Consider the following 21,266-nt stretch of genomic DNA (forward strand, 5'->3'; position numbering starts at 1 on the left):
GGTTTGAAGTTTTTTTCCCTACCTCTCTCTCTCTCTCTCTCTCTCTCTCTCTCTCTCTCTCTCTCTCTCTCTCTCTCTCTCTCTCTCTCTCTCTCTCTCTCTCTCTCTCTCTCCATGTTGGAGGGGCACCAGCCAAGAGCAACAATATTATAATATCAAAAAAAAAAAAAAAAAAAAAGGCCCACTGAGGTGCCAGTCCCTGAACAGAGTCAAAAGCAGTAATCAGAAATTACAGGATAATTCTTGAAACCTCCCTCTTGAAAGAGTTGAAATCTTATGAATGTAGAAATACAGAAGCAGGCAGGGAGTTCCAGAGTTTACCAGAGAAAGGGATGAATGATTGAGAATACTGGTTAACTTTTGCATTAGAGAGATGGACAGAATAGGATTGAGAGAAAGAAGAAAAGCTTGTGCAATGAAGCTGCTGGAGGACAAGAGGCATGCAATTAGCAAGATCAGAAGAGCAGTTGGCATGAAAATAGTGGTAGAAGATAGCAAGAGATGCAACATTGTGGCAATGAGAGAGGCTGAAGACAGTCAGTCAGAGGAGAGGAATTGATAAAATGAAAGGCTTTGGATTCCACCCTGTCTAGAAGAGTGGTATGAGTGGAATCCCCCCCCTCCCCCCGAGACGTGAAGCATACTCCATACATTGACAGATAAGGCCCCTGTGCAGAGTTAACAACTGGAAGAGTGAGAAAAACTGGCAGAGACATCTCAGAACACTCAACTTCATAGAAGCCATTTTAGCTAGAGATGAGAGATGAGATGAGAGAAGCATACTCCATACATGGAGAGTTAGCAGCTAGGGGGTAAGAAAAACTTTTGGAGAACAATAGGAGGGACCCCATCAGGTTCATAAGCCTTCTGAAGGTTTAGGCCAGTGAGGGCATGGAAAACATCACTGCAAAGGATTTTAATGTGTAGCATGAAGTAGCCAGAGGGTGGAGGAGAGGGAGGAACAAGCCTTGAATCATCAAAGATAGAGTTTTTAGTAAAGGTTCTTGAATCATCAAAAGATAGATTTTTTAGTAAAGGTTTGAGCAAAGAGTTCAGCTTTAGAAATAGATGTGATGGCAGTGGTGCCATCAGTTTGAGATAAAGGAGGGAAGGATGAAGAAGCAAAGTTATTGGAGATGTTTTTGGTGAGGTGCCACAAGTCACGAAAGGAGTTAGATCTTGAAAGATTTTGACGCTTTCTATTAATAATGGTTTAAGTCATGCTGATACAGGTTGGTCTAGTAGGACAATGCCAGTGTGTTAACTTGTACTATACAGGAAATGAACAGGTCAGGCTTGTCTACTTTTACATTTTTTATGTATATGTACATATATATAGAGCTTATCAGTATGATATAGAAATAAATTTTCATAAAATAAAATTTAAATTTAAAATATTTAAATTTTATTTTATTTATTTTTTTTTTATTTGTTTATTCATTTTTTTTGGTGGGGGGGTTTTAATGCAAACCCTGGTTTAATAAAGATTTGACATCATGAATAGGATAAAAGAACATGACTTTCCTCTCTTCGATCTTTGAAAGTAGTGCTTACGAGTCCAAGGCATTTCACAATATAATCCCTGAAAAGCAGTCCGTAGCAGCCAGTGGAAAACTAAACTAACTATAAGTACTACCGGAAGTAAAATATTTCCTTTCTGTCCTGTGGAAATGTTTGATACATCATTATGCACAGAGTTTATTAGGGATATTTGTTGTTAATTAATACTTGTGGTGCTTAATAAACTTATTAACAAATTATGAGAGGCTTTAACTTTGTGGCATGTTCGATATGGAAGTGAAGTTTTCTCTCTCTCTCTCTCTCTCTCTCTCTCTCTGAAAACCATGCTGGAAGTGTCTTGGAGGAAGAGACAAAGGTAACAGTAAAACAATAGTGATCTTTATTAATGTAGATTATAGTTTTTCTTTTCTCACTTTTTTTTTTACAACTTTCTCGCTTAACTCGACATGAATAGTAAAAGGATAATAAATGTCTCCACATTGGCATGTTGGTACTTCATTGTGGAAACAGAGGTTGCAAACTGGGAATTGGCAGATTTGGGGTAATAGTGAATATTTTAATATAAAGCAATTTAGTATATCATGTGGCACACTTTAGTATTAAATATTAGGCAGGTAAAAGGACCACAATGCTACACAGTTTTACATAATTTGGCACCTTTTGTAGTGCTTTTTAGGTGTGGTTCTTGCACTACCTGGATTACCAAGTTTCAATTCTGCTTTCAAGGCTATGGCAATTTAAATGTATCTCGCAGAAGTAACAGGCTGCTTTGTAGGCAGAGGCATATTTGCATGATGAACCATACACAGACATACTCTACATACTACAAAAAACACGCTCTGATTAGTTTGTGGGATATCTGTGCTTTTGCATATCACAAGACTTCATTCCTCCTTCACCTCAATATAAATCAAGTGTGGAGTTGGGTAATGTTGACTGGTTTTGAGGAAAACAAATACTGACCAAAGGAAATTGTTTTTATTGAAATGTTACATAATTATGGTAAATATGCGTCTCCTTCAGTACTTCTTGTACCCATAATATCAACTGAAAATCAAAATATATCAAAAAGGATATACCAGTGGATCAGAGTAGTCTTGACCAAGGATTAACACTGGTAGGGTAAAGCTGACCACTTACCTGAAATGTACCTACCTTGACTTTGACCCCACTCCTGTGACGTAACTAGCTCAAGAGCAGACAGATTCCAGTACCAGTTGCGAAAATAATATCACCCACTGCCCACATGGTCTAATTTGGCGATTGCAAACTGGAATTAGGGTTCATTTTATAATACTCTTCACTATATATTCCAAGCCTTCTGATATTCTTTCTTTCGCTCAAACTAGTATTCATTGAGTCTCCAAGATATGTTTTGAGAGCAGCTGAGAAAAAAAATGAGTTGACAGAGAGAGAGAGAGAGAGAGAGTTTATCATATTCCTATCTTAATTGTACCTACGGTTGGGTAAGACCTTAAAGACGACGACATGAGTTTCTCTCTCTCTCTCTCTCTCTCTCTCTCTCCAAGCAGTCAACACGTGTGAGATAAAGCATAGTGTTTATTCTTCTATAAATAGCTGCAGGACTATCACCTGAGTACATTTATTTGAGCGATAAAATGAGGCATCCGGTGACAGTGATAGAGAAGAATGATTATGTTTATACAAGATCATTCTTCCGTTATTAATACTATTGAGAGAGAATTGGTGGACTAGAGGATAACTTATGCTGGGTGTCATGTTGTTTAAGCCTTTCATTGCTGTGGTCGTCTTTACATAACATTCAGAGCAGTATAGGAATATAGTTTTCATAGAGATATAGAGGAAAGAAAGAATAAGAAATTAATTTTCCATTTTCTAAACTAAAAAAGATTAAAAATGCAAAGGAATTATAGAAAAAAAAATATAGCATTGTCGGAAATGTATTCCATCAGGATAATCATTTAATGGTGATGGGCATTATTGTCCACATTAATGAGCGGGTGAATCAGCAAGGACAGTTCCGTACTTCAGAACGCATTCCGAAGTCTATGCCAGTATATGCTCTCGCCTGCGATGGCAGCCGGTTCTTGCTCCGAAACTAGCCACAGGATATTTTCGGAAATACTCCCATTGTGATCCCTGCGCAAAGGTGGAGTTTGAATGTATAAAATCTAACCAAACCAAACCTAATTCAAACCAGTCTAGCGTGTTCAAAAGGGATTGGCACCTATTCTTCCAGACTTTGGAAATATGTCTCCCTGATCCTTCCCCGCTCCCCGCGCAAAAAAAAAAAAAAAAAAAAAAAAAAAAAACGAATGCAGCGTACTTAATCACACACTCGGGGAGCGGTCAGTCATGCTCGAAGAGCGATAAGTGTTACACTTTATCTCCCACAGAGCAGCCACTCTGCTCATCTTCAGTCTACTTCTACTCCTGGAGGACATTCCAGCCAAGATTCCAGCAGATGTCAGACCTGTGCATCGATAGGTGCTTAGTTTAAACTTAAGTCTGCCACCCAGGCTCTCCTTACAAGGGAAATTCCACACTTTATAACTTACCCTTAGCTTATTTATGCTAAGTTTGCCATAACACTGAAATGGTTAAGATCATATGCTTGTTAAATATGGTCACCTTATTGAGAGAACATAACTGGATTGGATGTTGTGCATTCAAAGGTGAAAGTAATCTAGTTAGGAATGAAAATGCGTTGTCTTCTGTATGGTTTTGTGTTCATCTTCATTGACATTGTAGTTTATGTGAACAAGAAAACTCCGTATCTCTATCATTTTTCACTTATCTTCTTGTTGCTAAGTTAATATGTATGCTTGACTTCTGTGTGGTTTTGTATTATTATTAAGCCTCATTCATTGCAGCCTACGTGAGGAAGAAGAAATAGACCTTATCTCTGTCATTCTCTCTTATCTCCTTGTCACCAAGTCAGTATGTATGGCTCAGCTTTCTGCATCACTCAAATCATGAAGTATATTACATTTCAAATTTGGTTTGGCACCTCCATGCATGTTGTGAGGCACGTCAGTCCTTCACTTCCTCAGGTGTGTAATATCACCAAACTTCCTATCATAATTTCTAAGCTGGTTTAGTAACACATCCTTTTCCTGGCCATGTGTGATAAGGCTATGATAATTATTGCTTGTGTATGTAAATTAGTGTAAATGAGAAGTTTTATGTGATTTTTTTTTTTTATTTATATCCATTTTTATCTATTTATCTGTCTGTATATACCTAATAGAAATCCCTAATAGAAATCCCACATGGAGTGGCCCAGACAAAGCACTGCACACTCATACATGCATCATTCACACTCCTAGCTCACATGAAATACCAATGTCTGTTTATTGAAGAAGTGGTGACAAGTTAATTATATTCCTCTACTCCATCCTATTTCCAGACCTCTCAAGATGATGGCTCACAAAAGGCTGCTTCTTGCCTGTGGCTCAAGGATGGTCTCTCAAAATGGCTCTTTTTCAACATCTGCCACAGCTCACAAGAGGTAAGGAGTCCTGCTGCAGTGACTGGCTGTCTTAGGTTTCAGCTGACATGTCCTTTGCTCAGCACGTTGTCTTTTTGTTTTATTCTGATATATGTAACTACAATTACTCACTAACTTTATACCTAATGGAGAAGTTAATGAAAGGTGTTCTCCATCATTATGTGTAATAATGTATCTGTTTGTCTTTCTTATATATATATATATATATATATATATATATATATATATATATATATATATATATATATATATATATATATATATATATATATATATATATATATATATATATATATATATATATATATATATATATATATATATATATATATATATATATTGTGCTGGAATGTAATAAACTCAATGATTGTGCATGATTAAGTACACAGGCATAATGTTGTAGGACTTACAATATATCTTAGGAAACAAACAAATTTAAACCAAGTCAGGATGCAGTGTAGATATTTTAATTTCTCTTATAGTTGAGATATAATGATGTATTGATGCACAGGACACATGTTACTCTAACACTAGCAATAAACACTTCAAATACTTTCAAGTAGAAGATATCAGTGGTGTATGAATTACTACACAAACAGCCCATTATTAAGACCAAAGCTTTTTGAGTAACCAAATCATAAGCATATGTAACTAGAACATAAATGCAGATGTAAAACTAGAAAGGAAAAGAGAAAAAGACAAATTATTATATAGTAACTGCATACAATATACATATAAGGAGGAGATCAATGAATAGTAGACATAATAATATTGTTCATAATAATAATAATAATAATAATAATAATAATAATAATAATAATATGTGAACCATTTAATACTGAAGTGAACCATTCCAGCTACAAGCTGGTGGTGGTGGGAGGAGGTGCAGGAGGCTGTGCCACGGCTGCCAAGTTCTCCTCCAAGCTGGGTGCTGGCAGTGTGGCGGTGATTGAGCCAGCTGACGTGAGTGTGGCACTGACGGGATTCTCCGTTCTGATTGTTCTGTAATGTCTCACTTGTGCTGAGATAAAAGCAGATTCGTGCAGATAAAGGTCTCCTCTTGCTCAGTGGTAAAACTCTTATTCATGGGATATTTTTATACATAGTGGAAATACAATGTCATACAGTATTACGGAGATCTTGTTATACATAGTGGAAATAACGTTATACAGAATTACATATATTAATGTAACACTAGAGAATACAGAGGGTGTTCAAGTTATGAGCAAGATATGTTCTGGAAGGCTGCTTGTAATTCTTTTGCTCGTAACTTGTCATCGTAATTTTTCAGTAGAAAAAAAAAAGATACCATACATTCTGCAAGCAATGTAATGCTTACTTACTTGATACCATGAGAGAGAGAGAGAGAGAGAGAGAGAGAGAGAGAGAGAGAGACCTTGCCTTATTGGGTGATATGATACTACTGAGCAGTGACAGGCTTGAGGCTCCTGCCAAACGAAGGACTCAGATATGCCAGGTGTATCACCTGGGTTGAAATGAGACTGGTCCGTACACAGTGGAATCTCAAGCCAGACTCACTGCAGTACAATACAATAAGTTTTTAAATTAAATTAAAATTTTAAACTAGCATCTCAAAATAAATTGCTACAGGGCCTGTGTCCTGGGGCGGTGAATGGTCCCTTGCTATGCTGCTGTGCTGTCTGGGTAATGGTGAAGTGGCGTACTAGGTAAATATGGTGCATAGCGCAAAATTTGAACTTCTGGTTAGCAAAGGGAACAATATCAATATCAATATCAAGCACAGTTTCATTTGTAACTCGTTACCTTGTAACTCAGACACCCTCTGTACATACAAGATTAATGCTACATACTATTCTTTTCTGTCTGGTATTTGGTTAAAACGAACTTTAGGAATAACATCTTTTTTGTGGTCTAGGTTAGTTAGGAATAACTTTAGGAATAACATCTTATTTATAATATAACATTGGATGAACTTCTTGAGTACAGGACTATGTTGGAAGAGACCTTCATTATGCTGTTGTTATGCTGCTACACTGTTCAGGAGATACCTTTATTATGCTGTTGTTATACCACTAAGTGCCCATGTAATACACTAGACATTACCGCTGAGTGTGATTCCCAGACCCACTACTACCAGCCCATGTGGACTCTGGTGGGTGGAGGCATGAAGAGGCTGGAGGAGTCTGGCCGACCCATGAGTCAGGTGGGTTATCATCATCATCATAACCATCATCATCATCATTATTATTATCATCATCATCATCATCATCATCATCATCATCATCATTATCATCATCATCATCATCATCATCATCATTGTCACCATCACCACTTTAACATCCATACTCTTCCTTTTGATAGTTTGGTAGCTTATGGGTTCCTCCCACTTCATGCAGTTGTAACTGGTGAGTCAGGTTGGTGTGCTTCAATACCTCCTTGCATACCCATCACATATTCATATTAACTGCTTCCACTCTTAGAACTTATTTGGTACCTACAACATAGATATGGCTTTGAATAACATGTGAATTGTATTTTTATGTCATGGTACATATTATATGTAGTTTTTAGTATTTTATAGAAAAAAATTATTTAAACATGACATTTCTTGCCCATGTCCACTTATTTTTCTTTTAACTGTCATTCATCTCAATACATCAGGTCCTCCCCAAGAAGGCAGACTGGATCAAGCAGCGAGTAGTGACCTTTGACCCTCACAAGAACAAGGTCATAACTCAGGACGGCCAGGAGATCAGCTATGAATTCCTGGTAGTTGCTCTTGGTATTCAGCTCAACTACAATCAGGTTGGTTCCTTGGCTTGTTGGTCCCCTCATTGGCCTGTATTCTGAAAAATTCTGCCTGCATCTCAACTTCTTTCAATAGGATCTAGTTAAAGTTACATGGGTTTTTAAGGGTCTTTTTTATGGTTCTAGTCACAGATTAACAATCTGTCACTAGATTTTCTGTGGCCTCTGAAAGTAGTCATGGTGAGAGAACAAAGCATTTCTGAATACAGGCCATTTTATTAGAACACTTGCATACAAGGTGTCTTTTACAGCAGCTCTGTATTGCTTCCTGAAAAGATGGGAAGTAAACCTCATCACCCTTAATTCAACAGGCTATTTCTTCCCCTGTGACAGATCAAGGGCTTACCTGATGCCTTTGAGACTCCTGGTGTGTGCTCCAACTATTCCCCTCTTTATGTCACCAAGACACTAGAGAGTCTGAAGAACTTTAAAGAGGGAAATGCTCTGTTCTCCTTTCCCAACACCCTCATCAAGTGTCCAGGAGCTCCTCAGAAGATCATGTATATTACTGACCAGTATCTCCGTAAGGTGGGTCTTCATTCTTCCATATACCAGTGACCACACTTGTCATCATTTCATCTGATCATGTGTGAAAAGTCTGGTTAGTACCTAAGATGTGAAATAGGAAGTTAAGAACTTCAGGGAAGCTGCAAGAAGCCATCAGGTCTACATGTGGCAGTTTCTGTATGAAACATGCTTACTTATTCCTACTTATCATCCCCATCCATAAAACAAGGAGGCATTTATTATACATCCCCATGTGTCAGGTACATGAGTTATTGGTGCTATCATGGTGCAGCACAGTATCTACCTTTCTCTGTACTAGGCTGGCAATCCCATATGGGGTGATCCAGACAAGGCACCATGCACTCGCACACGTATCATTCACACTATTAGCCACGTTAGCACCCAATGGAAAGGGATAGTAGTACAGTGGGCCGTCAGACTGTTCCTTTCCACCAGTGCTGAATAGTACAGCACACATGTCTAAACTTGTACCTGTGAATTTCAGCATGGGAAGCGTGACAAGGCCAACATCCAGTACTTCTCATCCCTGCCAGTCATCTTTGCTGTCAAGAAGTATGCTGATGCTTTATGGGAGGTGAGTGGTTTACTTTTTTTGGGTATTCAAGTGTTTTTTTTATTTTTTTATTTTTTTTTATGCTGTGAAACACTTTGTCTTTATGTGAAATGAAAGTGAATGATTTCAGGACTCCCATCATCTGCATTTTGTACAATTTTCTGCTTTCTTTGTTAACATTTGTCTGTGATTTATATTCTAAATCTTTTTCTTTAAATATCTAAATATTTTAGTTTCTGTTTATGGTTTATATACCACTTTGCATCTCAAAATGATGTATCTGCTTTTATTATCATATTCTCATCCTTTAGCACATAGGTACTACAGTAAAACCTCCATAAACCAAACTATATGGGGCAAGGTGGCTGATGGTTTATCCGAAAGTTTGATTTGTCCAGCAATACACATTTTTGGCTGGTTTCTATGTAAATAAACATGTATGTTTATTATTATTTACAACAAATTTGACAGCACATTATAAGCCCCAAGATGCAGCATTGTATTTAAGCCAAGTCCTTCTGTGTAACTCAGGCACAGCTGCAGTGTTGCCAGATGAAGTTCAGTCAGCTCTCTAGTTATTTACATAAGCCGACCTAAAGTTTGATTTATCTGATAAATGTTTGGTCAGGCGGTCATTTTTTCACATAAACTGATCTAAAGTTTGATTTATATGAAATTTGCTTTGAAGGGATTTGGCATATTCAGTCGGCTAGCTGGTTTTTCACGTAAACCAACCAAAAGTTTGATTTATATGGAAATTGTTCGGTTGCCTTAAGGGTGTTCCAGTTATCCGATATTTGGCTTATTTGTGTTTGGTTTAGGGAGGTTTAACATTTTATTTATTTATCCATTTTTAATCATGTGCAGTGTATCTTCCCTGTTTTGATGTCGGTTATCTTTAGCACCTCACCTGTCAATCCCTACCTGTGCTTCCCTCAGGTGGTGAAGGAGCGAAACATCACCATCAACCTGCGCCACAATCTCATTGAGGTGAAGCCAGACTCCCAGGAAGCTGTGTTCCAGAACCTAGAGAACCCAGATGACCTCAAGACTGTCAAAGTGAGGGAGGGACAGGACAGCTGTCTTTGCTTTTTTAAGTAAGAGAGGCTCTGGTCAAGGGCAAAAAAAAAGGCTCCCTGAGGTGCCAGCCCCACAAGAAAGATCAAAAGTGTCTTCCAGAACTGTAGGATAAGCATCTTGAAATCTTCTTGAAAGAGTTCAAGTCATAGGGAGGAAGATGCACAGAAGCAGCCAGGGATTTCCAGAGTCTACCAGGAAAGGGATGAATGACTGAGAATACTGGTTAACTCTTGCATTATAAAGATGGACAGAATAGGGAATCAGGTTAAGGTTTTACAAATACTTTTTATCATGTGTAACAAATACAGCAGGACCTAGAGAATCCAGATGATCTCAAGACTGTCAAGGTGAGGGAGGAATGGGACAGGTGTCTTGGATTCCTAAGAATTTTGTCATACATTATACAGGGATAAGAGTGTGAATGATGCTCTTGCCTATCTTATCTAATTATATTTTTACAGGATTGAGTCAAGCTTATAATGCCCCATCTTTTAAAGTTATCTTGTCAAATTTATACTTAAAGCTATGAATGCTCCTTGCACACACAACTTCATCAGTTACTGCATTCCATTGGCTGATTGCCCTGTCAGGAAAACTATATTTCTGCACATCTTTCTTTGCTCTATTCGGCATGATTTCTTGGTGTGTCCTCTTAGTGTTGATTGTTGTGTGTTTGGGTGCATGGTGCTTTATATGTGCCATCGTGTATGAGATTACCAGACTGGTATATAGATAGATAGGCATCACACGTAACAATTCTTACATTACTCTTCTTGGTGCAGTACGAGATGCTTCATGTGGCACCCCCAATGAGCTCACCAGACCCCCTATGCCAGTGTGCTGCCCTCACCAATGAGGCAGGCTTCCTGAATGTAAACAAGCATACCCTGCAGCATGTCACCTTCCCTAATGTGTTTGGCATCGGCGACTGCACCAGTGTTCCCATCGCCAAGACTGCAGCTGCTGTGGGTGAGTGACTGAGACTTGCTTTTATTCAGACTAACAAGGGAAAGATGAGTAACATCAAGTATATACACACATACAAAAGTGCCATGTATTTTCTTGCCTCTCTTCGAACTAGCAAGGAAAAAAAAAAGGGACACAGTAGCTGCATACCAGAGCTCAGCATTGCTAACAAATCTGAACTTCTGCTAACACAAATCCACTAACATATTGCTAAACTTATTCCATAACTTTTGATATCACAATCACACAAATTTCAAAATTTAGTTTAAATTGCAACTGCAAATCTGCTCTTACAAATATCAACACAGTATTTGCAGTCTTGTGTCACAAAACTTGACACCGCAAATGTAAACTGCAAACAAAAATTCTATTATCAGTAGTTCTCAAATCTCATTTCACTCTATTTGTGATGTAATGCTGTAGCTAGGCATTCAGAGTTTCAATTTTTTTTTTTTAAAGACCTAGAATATAAAAAAATATTTTTTCATGACCAGCACTGAACATACATACACTACTTCAAGTATGGATGGTTTGTAATCATACACAGGTGAAGTCAGTGGCAATTGGGAGGCAACTTGCTTTAAAATAGAACTGCTAGGCAGTCACTTGCCTCACCTGGAAGCTTGCCTGGCTCTTACTTGACTTGGCAAAATTTGTTTAGCAAGTAGATGTTTACACAGGGCAAGTAACTTGTAGCAAGTTATTTGCACACTTGACTTGAATCTCTACTTGCCTCATGTAAACTAGCCTTCAGCAGGGATAGGTGTGCTGGGGACCAGGCTGACTCCTCCATGTGTTAGCAGAGATTAGTGGAAGTAATACTGCAAGTGCTAATCTGCAAATTAGCAGCCTTTTTTTGCAAGTGCAAATCTGCAAATGAAATGGAGCTTCCACTATTGCAAATTTGCAGATTAGTTGACTAATTAGCAGAAGTGCCCAGCACTGCTACCTACATGCATACATACATACAGTGCTATGTTTTTTCTTGCCTCTCTTCAGATCAGTAAGGAAAAGATGAGGAACACATAAACTACCTGCATGCATACGTACATGCATCCATACAGTGCCATGTTTTTTCATACATATGCTAACAAGGAAAAGGATTAATACTTGGCTGTTTAGATACATTGCTCAATTTCCTATTGTTCTAGTGGAGAGTGGCTTTATTAAGTGGGAAAGATGAAGAAGAATGAGAGAGAAGCAAAAAAAGAAGTGAGGGAAGAAAGAATGAGAAGGGAGCATTGAATGAGTCATGCCTGCTGGGTGTCCACTTGTTTTATATAATAATTTTGCTTTGCACCATTTAATTTGCTGATTTTAGATTTAACTGCCCCAAGCTTGCCACAGCCCCTAAGCCTGCCCAGAAACCAGTGGTGTTGCTGGTTTGACCTGACAAGGACTTAAGGAGCAAGGGCATTTGGCTGGTGTTAAATAACCTGAAGGGAGAGGCAGAGGAAATTGCTCCCATACCAACTGTTAGTACCTCATCAGCTTCTGTGAAGTCTGGCTTGGACTGGTGTTAATTGTTCCTGTGTGGAAGCACAGTTGAGATTGCTAGGATTAGATACCCGACAGGTCATAGTGTCATGATGTTGCATGACACTGTCACCCAGCAATCTCTTTGCAGGAACATTACTGTAAGGTGAGTGACCTCTGGTAAGGAAGTACTGTGCTGGGGAATTAACCTTGAGAGTTTTGCCATGGTTGAGGTGAAACTCCAATGCCCACTAGTGACTGTGGAGGTGTGAGCGGCACTAGCAAAGGACCTGCCAGTGTCAAAAGTAGATTTCCTCCTGGGGAATGAGCTAGGAGGTGAGAAAGTCTGGGTGCAACCTCCATCTTTAGACCAAGTCCCAGATTAGGGGGTTGCTAAGACTCCCATGGCCATAAATTTTGGACTTGTTCTATGGCTAGGCAGGTATCCCAGAACCGGGTGCTCAAGCCTTTTGTGACTCCTGGGGCTGACTGCAACAAGCTGGATCCACCTTAAAAGGAACCCAAAGTGGAGAATAATGCTGCAGTGGGGGCAGAGTGCCCAGAGACCTGGTGAGGTTTTGGATGAAACAGAGTTGGGCTCATCTTCCAGTTGGAGTGCTGGGGTTGGCTGCAGTAGGGCAGAGCCACTATAGGAAGTACACACCTTGGTTGGGGGTGTTGCCAGGAGTGAGGCTGGGGAGATGGATTTAGGTAGTTTGTTTGTTTGGCTCGTCTCACTCTGCGGGGCATCCTGGAGGTGGTGCTCCAGTATGCAGTCTGGACCTTAGTCTGTTGTCTGGGATATTAGGGGTTGCTGCTGAGGGCAGGGAGACTCCTAACTCGGCTGAGGAGGCAGAATTTTCATTTTGTTTTGTTCATTTCAATTTGTGTAATGAACACTGATGGGGATCCAGGGTCTCAGCCCTGCCCTGCCCCATGGCACTATCATCCCAAGGGACCTTAATGAAGTGCAGCCTGCTAAACTGGTGGAAGGACAGCAGGAGGATGGGAAGTTAGCCTTCTACTTTGCCAGAATAAGAGAGAGCAGTGAGGAGTCAGAGGGTCAGGAGGAGTTCATAATACAGAACAATATCCTTGATCACCAGTGTAGAGAGGAGAACGGGAGAACTGCTTCAGGTTGTGATGCCATCCAAGTTTAGGGAGGCACTGGTGTTAGAAGACCATGAAGTGATTGAAGTGGAATTTTTTGGTGGCCCAGTATGGCTGGCAGTGTTGCCACACCTGTCAAGTGGTGGGCAAGCCAAACCAATTTCCATCTGTGGGTCCCTCTCCACCCCATTCTGGCTCTTGCTCCTCCCTTCACTAGAGTCCTCATCAATATAAAGGATCCACTTCCTCCTCCCAGGGTGGGTCATAAGTACTTAATGACCACTATGGATGTCACTACCCAGTATCTGGAAGCGATTCTACTAAGAAGTACACACTTGAAAGTAGTGCTTAAAGCTTTGCTGAACTTCTTTGCTCATTTTGGATTGGTCTCGGAAGAGCAGTCTGATTGAGGTGCCGACTTCACCTTCAAGTTGCTTGTTGTTTACTCAGACTATGACTGAGTGGGGGATCAATCATGTGCTCTCCAGTGCATATCACCTTCAGTCACAGGGTGCTCTAGAGAGGTAGCCTAGGGAAGCTGATCTGAGTAGAGTAGCATCTGCTGAAAGGGCTGTGGTGTGTGGTTGTAACACTGTTAATGAAAGAAATTGCTAACAACTGCAAAAAAGTGCAAGGGACTCTTGATTCATGTAACCTTGTAAGAGAAAGTAATAATGTTGAACAAAATGATGATGATGATAACTAATAAAGATAGCATGAATACATACGCACTGTAACAAAGGAAAATTCTCATAAATAATTCTAGTTTTGATGTTGACTGTGCCTTACTTGAGATTATATAAGTACATTGTGAGATTTTATACATTTGATGAGAAAAAAACATTCTTTCATCCAAGAACCATTGTGACATGTACTATATCCTACATTAAGTATTAATATTGTGCCTCTACTCACCAGCTGGCCAGTTTGGAGTGATGCAGAGAAACCTGAGCTTGGCAATGAGTGGTACATCCCCCAAACACCAGTATGATGGGTACACTTCCTGCCCTCTAGTTACTGGTGAGTGCCAATGTTAGAGAACACTTTCATTTCTATTTTTCATTTCATGCTTCTTTACTGAGTTGAGGTCACTGATGGAAAATGCAGAGAAAATAATGAGAGATATCAGAGGAAGAGTGGAGATGGTAACTCACATCACAGTGCATTACAAAATCTCTCAAAACTTTTCAGTCTAGTGCAGATTTATGTATCTACTTTTTCTTCATGCTTCTTTACTGAGTTGAAGTTATTGAAGGCAAATGCAACGAAAAGTATGAGATATATCAGAAAAGAGGTGGAGACAGTAAATCACACCAATATACATTTCATTCTAGTGTATCCCTTTCCATCAGGGGCTGACAGGGCTAAGAGTGTTAATGATGAGTATATGAGTGTAGTGCTTTGTCTGGGCTGTCCCACATTGGATTGCTGGCCTAGTATATTGATTAATATATTTTTGGTGCACATCTATGTAATTGCCACTTAAAGTTCATTTATATTAGCAAGAAAAATGGGAGGAAACAGTTATCCAACCACTTCTCAGGTGTTTGGCTAAGATCTAAGTTTAGATTGAATAATTATCCTTGTACCATCTCCATATTAAATTAAAAATGGATTTGAATAAACTGAGCAGCTCTGTCCATGAAGTACTGGTGATTTATGATTAAAATTGAATGAACTGAGCAGATATGTGCATGAAGTACTGATGATTTATGATTAAAATTGGTGCAAATTAATGGCTGTTTAGTCTTCTATAATATTTACTTGCATTGCTTTCAGTTGAAAAATTTGTTTAATATTGATTTTCCTTTGCCCTTTTCTAATTCTATATGTTATGTTTTGTATCTATTATGCAATTTTGAACTGCTAAATTTGTCAATAAACTACTACTACTACTACTACTACTACTACTACTACTACTATAACTACTGCTAGTACTATCAGTGTGGATAGGAACTGATGACAGATACTGTAGAAACACACTCACCCTTGTACCATCACCTGACAGGTTACTCCAAGTGCATCCTGGCAGAGTTTGACATGGACTTGAACCCACTGGAGACATTCCCCATCAACCAGGCCAAGGAGCGGCGCACCATGTTCCACCTCAAGAAGGACATGATGCCAACCATGTACTGGAATGGAATGCTCAAGTAAGTGTGTGTGTGCTCATGTTTGATTTTCTGGAGTGTAAACTCAATGACTTTTCTCATACGTTTTGATATCTTATCAGGACTTCTTTGAACAGGCACTTGTGGTAAGAATCAGTGTTTCAGTTTTTTTTTCATGACTTTAGTGATACTTTAACAAGGGTTCTGCATTGTCAGTTGGAGATATGTGTAAACATCCATGATAACTCATCTAATCATCTCTGTAGCCTTTGAAAAATAGTTATATGAGAGAACAAAGTACTAAAGAATATTGATCTTAACTCCCAGGATACCGGCATTTTACGTATATTAATATCAGGGTGGTGGATTGGTGCATGCTGTGTGCCATTTCCATATATTAATGGGGAGTAAGTTGGTGCACATTGTGTGCCAGTGCAGTATATTAATGGGCGTGGGTTGGTGCATGGTGTGTGCCAGTACTTTATATTAATGGGGGTGGGTTGGTGCATGCTGTGTGCCAGTGCTGTATATTAACAAGGGTGGGTAGGTGCACAATATGTGTGCCAGTGGTGTATAGAGTGTTCCCTGCTGTTCACGGGGATTACATTCCAAAGCCTCCTGTGAATAGTAAAAATCTGCAAATATGGGAAACCACCCCTACAAGCTCAGTAACACCTATGTGTTTAGTTTAAACTATAAAATATACATCTCACACTTATTAAACACACTTGAAATTCAATCTGCAAATATGTGTAACTGTGAATACCAAACACAAATACATGGGGGAACACTTTATTAGTGGGGTTCAAATTGGTGCACTCTGTGTTAGTGGTGTATATTAATGAGGACAGGTTGATGCACTCTGTGTGCCAGCAATGTATATTAATGTGGGGTGCCGGTGCACTTTGTGTGGTAGCACCATGTATTAATGGGGGCAGGTTGGTGCATGGTGTGTGGCAGCACTGTATATTAACGCAGGTGGGTTGTTGCACAGTGTTTGCCAGTGTCGTGTATTTATGGCTGCTATTTAAAAGAAATCACTTTCCATATTTTGACACTTCATATTTTTACCTTTTCCCCTTACTGACCATCACCCCACCACCAAACCAGCAGGCATGCTGAGAGTACAGGTTCCATGCCTGACTTGACTGCAGTACAGGGAGGATCTCTCACTGCACAAAGAATATCGAAAACATTTGAATTGTAGTGTAAATAGTGTGTATATAAGATGAACAAAGCTTCACCAGCATGAGTGTTTTATCATATGAAATGATTATAAAAGAAGTAACATAAAACACATATTTTAGTAACATACAAATCACCTCATGAGAGAATAGTGCCTAAAATTGTTGTATAGATGTGTTATCTACGACTTTGTGAAAAATGTAGGCTCGTACAACCCTCATAACTTGTGTCAAACCTCTAGCAACCCACACCCTCACCTCCTTATTGCCCTGTAACTCCCTTCTATGGACCTCTGAATTTAGCTTGGCGAGTCCCCTGGCATGTGTAAATCCATGGGATGTAATGCTCTAAATATTGGAAACTTCCAGCACCTAAAAATCATGGAAATTATCAAACATGAATAGCAAAATGTATCAGTTATGTGTTTTCTAATTATTCTACAAACTCAAAAAAAAAAAAAAAAAAAAAAAAAATGCTCAGCACCAGGGGGAAAGTTTTTGTGAAAAATGTTTGGCACCCAATGGGTTAAGATAGAAGCAGCTGTACTATTGGTGTAGGTTGTGTCCTGGTCATGAATAACTTTCTTCATCACTGATTACCAGTTCCATGGCTTCAGTTGTCTTAGGTGACTGATAAGGTGACAAAAGAAAAATGAGAATTGCATACTGTATGGAAAAGGAAAGATAACAATAGAGTTAAAGAAAGAGCAAGAAAGATGGGGATGGAGTTAGAAGAATGGTAAGAGTCAAAAAATAATAATTGAAGATGGCATAAAATAGGAACAGTAAAATAAATTAAAAAAAAGGAAAATGGCATACAATAGGAAGAATGACAGATAAAGTGGAAAGAAGAATGGATGATGAAGAAAGAGGAGAGAGTATAAAGACTGAGTAAAACAAGAAGAGCAGACAGAAAGACCAGGAAGAGTAAAACATGATGTCTGGAGGAGACTTCAGTTGTGAGGAAAGAGGCAAGAATACAAATATGGGGTGATTAGGTATTTTCAGGAGAAATGTTTCATCCTAGTCCAATGTTTGCTCGTGGATAAGTGTAAGGAGAAATAATGTGGTGGTGGTGGTTGATGTTTTGTGTTGTTGCAGAGGCTACTGGGAGGGACCAAAGAACCTGAGAAAACTCATGCACTTGGGAATAAAGTGAAGAGAAAAAGAACACTTGAGCAAATTTGTTGATAAAATTGATTGAGGTAGATGCCTGTAAATAAATTAGTAAAAAATAATTCCCTTTTATAGTTTAAATAATCAAAATGGAATTATGTGTAAGTTTTGGCCTTACAGTATATATTCTCTAGAGGTTGATGTATGATATGCTTGATTCAGTTTGAATCCTTTAAGACAATTTGATTAATGTAATTCTTATGGAGGTTGTGGGAAATATATTTTATTTTAATAACATAAATGAATACAGTTTAATTTTCTGCATTTGTAAAATATTCTGATACTCTGTTAAGGAAGCTCCATTTATTTTTTAAAAATTGAGGAATACAAAATTTTTACAAATGAACTAGGTAAGAAATTGGGAAACAAAAGAAACTAAGCAAAACAAGTGTATTGTATGACCTGAATGCCTTAAAAGTACATATTCTAGATGTTACATGAACAAAGACAATTTTTGTGCATTTATTTTGTGATACAGTACGAGACAAGGTGTGGAGTGGCACAGGCCTTAGTGGAGAGGCCTGATGTACATACCTTGTCTCTGCTCCTCCTCTATGGGCAAGTAAATCTGATAAGTATATGCCAGACAGAAAAGATATATTGTTATTTTATAACACTACAAGTGATGTTGTTCGTGTTGCTAGAAAGTCTGTTTATTAGATACTGCTGTCATTCTAAATCCAGTTCATTATCTGATTAATGCTCTTCTTTTAATCTTAATGTATGTACTCCAGTAAGTAGCCAATCTTTCTTTTTCAATATTGCTTGTTTTATGATCCAGTATAGATGATACACTCATCTTAAATTCACCCATGTGATGGTAAAAACAATCCTGAGTGTTGTCTTCCATACAGATGTATTAGTAGTTTGCTATGATCACAGTTCCATCACTATTCCACAGAGAAGTGTTACTGTTGGTGCTGTGGAGTAATGCTCATTTCATGGGACAGTGAGACTCAGTCTGTAGGAAGGTTTTATTAGATAGACAGGAGTGGGTGGTACTATGTTAACTCTCAAGAAATATACTCTGCTACTCTGCTGGTGCTTGTGTGATATGTACATCAGCATGACTATCAGGTCTGTGGATTTGCCTACTTATACACTATAGTTATACGTATACTTGTACAGCAGTACATGCTAAATTCAGTTGATGAAAATATTGCTGGATCACGAGAACTTATGCGAGGTTTGTGAGTACTACGCATAGCCTTTCATCTTTTGTTCCACTTGTGTATGTAGTGACACGACAGTCATGGCTCACCAGGAATCTCTCAGGCCTTGGTGGTCTTTGCCTAATTGTTTACTGTGAATGTCCTGACCAGGCATTCCACCCCCTGCAGTGTTCCCTCATGGCCAGTTTATCCTTCATACCAACTCCTCTGTGTTCCTGTGATGCACCAAAGGAGGTATGGCACTTACAAGTTTGCTGTTAAGTTCACCTATCTAGATTTGATAAGATGTGTGCACATGTTTGCCCTTTCTTTAGTCAGTGTTTTTACCCAAATGCATTCTTTCATTTTTATATTTTGCATCCCATTCACAGATTATGCTGAATGTACTTGTTTCCATGTATGTGTTTCTATATCAGTGGTTTCCCACTTTTTTTCTGTCTTTTCCCCCTTCAGTCAGGTTTACCTGCTCGGATTTCCCCATTCAAAGTGACCAGAGAATTAAGGAATTTTGACCCAAATTATTGTACATAGTCACAACTAAAGACAATTGTAGCATAATGTTTTATTTCTAATTGTATATAGTACTTGAAAATAAGTCAACTGCCACACACACACATATATATATATATATATATATATATATATATATATATATATATATATATATATATATATATATATATATATATATATATATATATATATATATATATATATATATATATATTTTTTTTTTTTCCTGTTGGCCTTCAATAGTTTTCCCTGCTGGAATCCTAAAATATCCCTTGAGGGGGAAATACTGTTCCATGTTATTAACACAAACCAGAGTAATCTTTGAAGGAACAAATTGTAAACTAAATTCATAACACACAATAGATAAACTAAATCTATGACCAGACTGGATTTGTACTACTGAACAGACTCATTGCTTCTCCCCCTCATTACACCATAAATATAATGGACATATTATGGAAGTGGCAATCCTGCTGCCCACTAGTATGGTGTATACTACCTGGAATGCAACTGAGGTGTTCAACCATATAGCTGGCAATGAGACACTGGATGAAGAGTGTAAGCCTCCAGACTCTGTGTACTAGAGTTGTCTTAAAGTGATGAATTTGAGGACTGGTGATCCACTCCTCTGTATGTCTATTTTTATAATGAGACAAGGCACAGGGGAGGAGGAGAAGGAGCAACAAATATTCCTCTTTAAGGAGACTGCTAGCTTGGAATATAGATAGACTACATATACATAACTGTACAACACACTTAGCTAGTTCCTTTCATTGGAAACAACATACCACTCATTAGTTGTCCTTCATCACCAACTGCAAGATGTCTCCACAATAGGTCCTCAATAGCTCTCATAACCTTCTTCACAACAGGTCTCCTTCACCAAGTCCCCATTAGTTCTCATAACTATCTTCTTTCACTGCCTGTCATCCTCCAAGGCTTCCTGTTCTTCCCCTGAGCCCTGACAATGAATATCTTGTCGTCCTTTGCCATGGGTGACTTGTGGTGGGATGTGATGTGTTCTCTGAGATGTGTACAGCAGGTCCAGGGCAAAGATGATACAGGATGTCACCATGCCAGCCAGGAGCAGCAGGAAGGCCATCAGGATGTTGCTGTGACATGGAAGTCAAGAATGAAAGTGTTCTTGAGTCAACCAAACGCCACTTAGTGTCATCATCATTAAAATTATTATTGGTTATCCAAGACTTTTACCTTCCTTTGCCAGTTTTTGTCAGCTTTTCAGTTTGTCAAGCATCAGTATTCATGAGTGTGACACTTTTTTTTACATGCTACTTATTAGGAACAGCTGAGGTCAGAAGCATAACTTGCACTCATTCCTTCAATATTTTCTGCTGACAAATACTTTGATAGATTCTCAGCATATCAGAAAATTTAAAATCATGATAACACTAAACACAGGAAATGTGTGCTAAGTTAGCTACTGACCACTAATGTACCTAGATACTATACCTGTATATATGTATATTCACCAACTGGTATTAAATATATAGTATATCAGTAACAATCAGTCATCAGGTCTATATATATAATTTTTTACATCATTATTTGTTGACAGAGAGAGAGAGAGAGAGA

The 21,266-nt window shown here is 38.5% G+C and overlaps 1 protein-coding gene across 2 annotated transcripts; it reads left to right on the forward strand.

The window, feature by feature from the left end:
* The first annotated feature begins 3,855 nt into the window (after positions 1-3,855).
* LOC135112147 (sulfide:quinone oxidoreductase, mitochondrial-like) lies at positions 3,856-20,871 on the forward strand. Of its 2 annotated transcripts, none has more exons than XM_064026215.1 (12): positions 3,856-3,990; positions 4,913-5,014; positions 5,872-5,977; positions 7,119-7,199; positions 7,658-7,801; positions 8,138-8,332; positions 8,817-8,906; positions 9,825-9,944; positions 10,748-10,934; positions 14,436-14,537; positions 15,526-15,670; positions 17,914-20,871. In XM_064026215.1, the coding sequence occupies exons 1-12, from the start codon at positions 3,968-3,970 to the stop codon at positions 17,969-17,971; spliced, it is 1,353 nt and encodes a 450-aa protein (XP_063882285.1). In that variant the 5' UTR covers positions 3,856-3,967; the 3' UTR covers positions 17,972-20,871. The 2 variants fall into 2 exon arrangements, with proteins under 2 accessions (XP_063882285.1, XP_063882284.1); XM_064026214.1 differs by lacking the exon at positions 17,914-20,871 and adding an exon at positions 16,739-17,639.
* Positions 20,872-21,266: the final 395 nt, after the last annotated feature.

Source organism: Scylla paramamosain, chromosome 23 (genome assembly GCF_035594125.1).
Source record: "Scylla paramamosain isolate STU-SP2022 chromosome 23, ASM3559412v1, whole genome shotgun sequence".
Classification (NCBI taxonomy): domain Eukaryota; kingdom Metazoa; phylum Arthropoda; class Malacostraca; order Decapoda; family Portunidae; genus Scylla; species Scylla paramamosain.

Bases quoted from the DNA above. Each gene is read 5' to 3' on its own strand.
- LOC135112147 (XM_064026214.1), top strand. From the start codon at position 3,968: ATGTCAGACCTGTGCATCGATAG. The intron at 8,907-9,824 runs GTGAGTGGTTTA...TGCTTCCCTCAG, and splicing joins ATGCTGATGCTTTATGGGAG to GTGGTGAAGGAGCGAAACAT. The intron at 10,935-14,435 runs GTGAGTGACTGA...TCTACTCACCAG, and splicing joins CAAGACTGCAGCTGCTGTGG to CTGGCCAGTTTGGAGTGATG.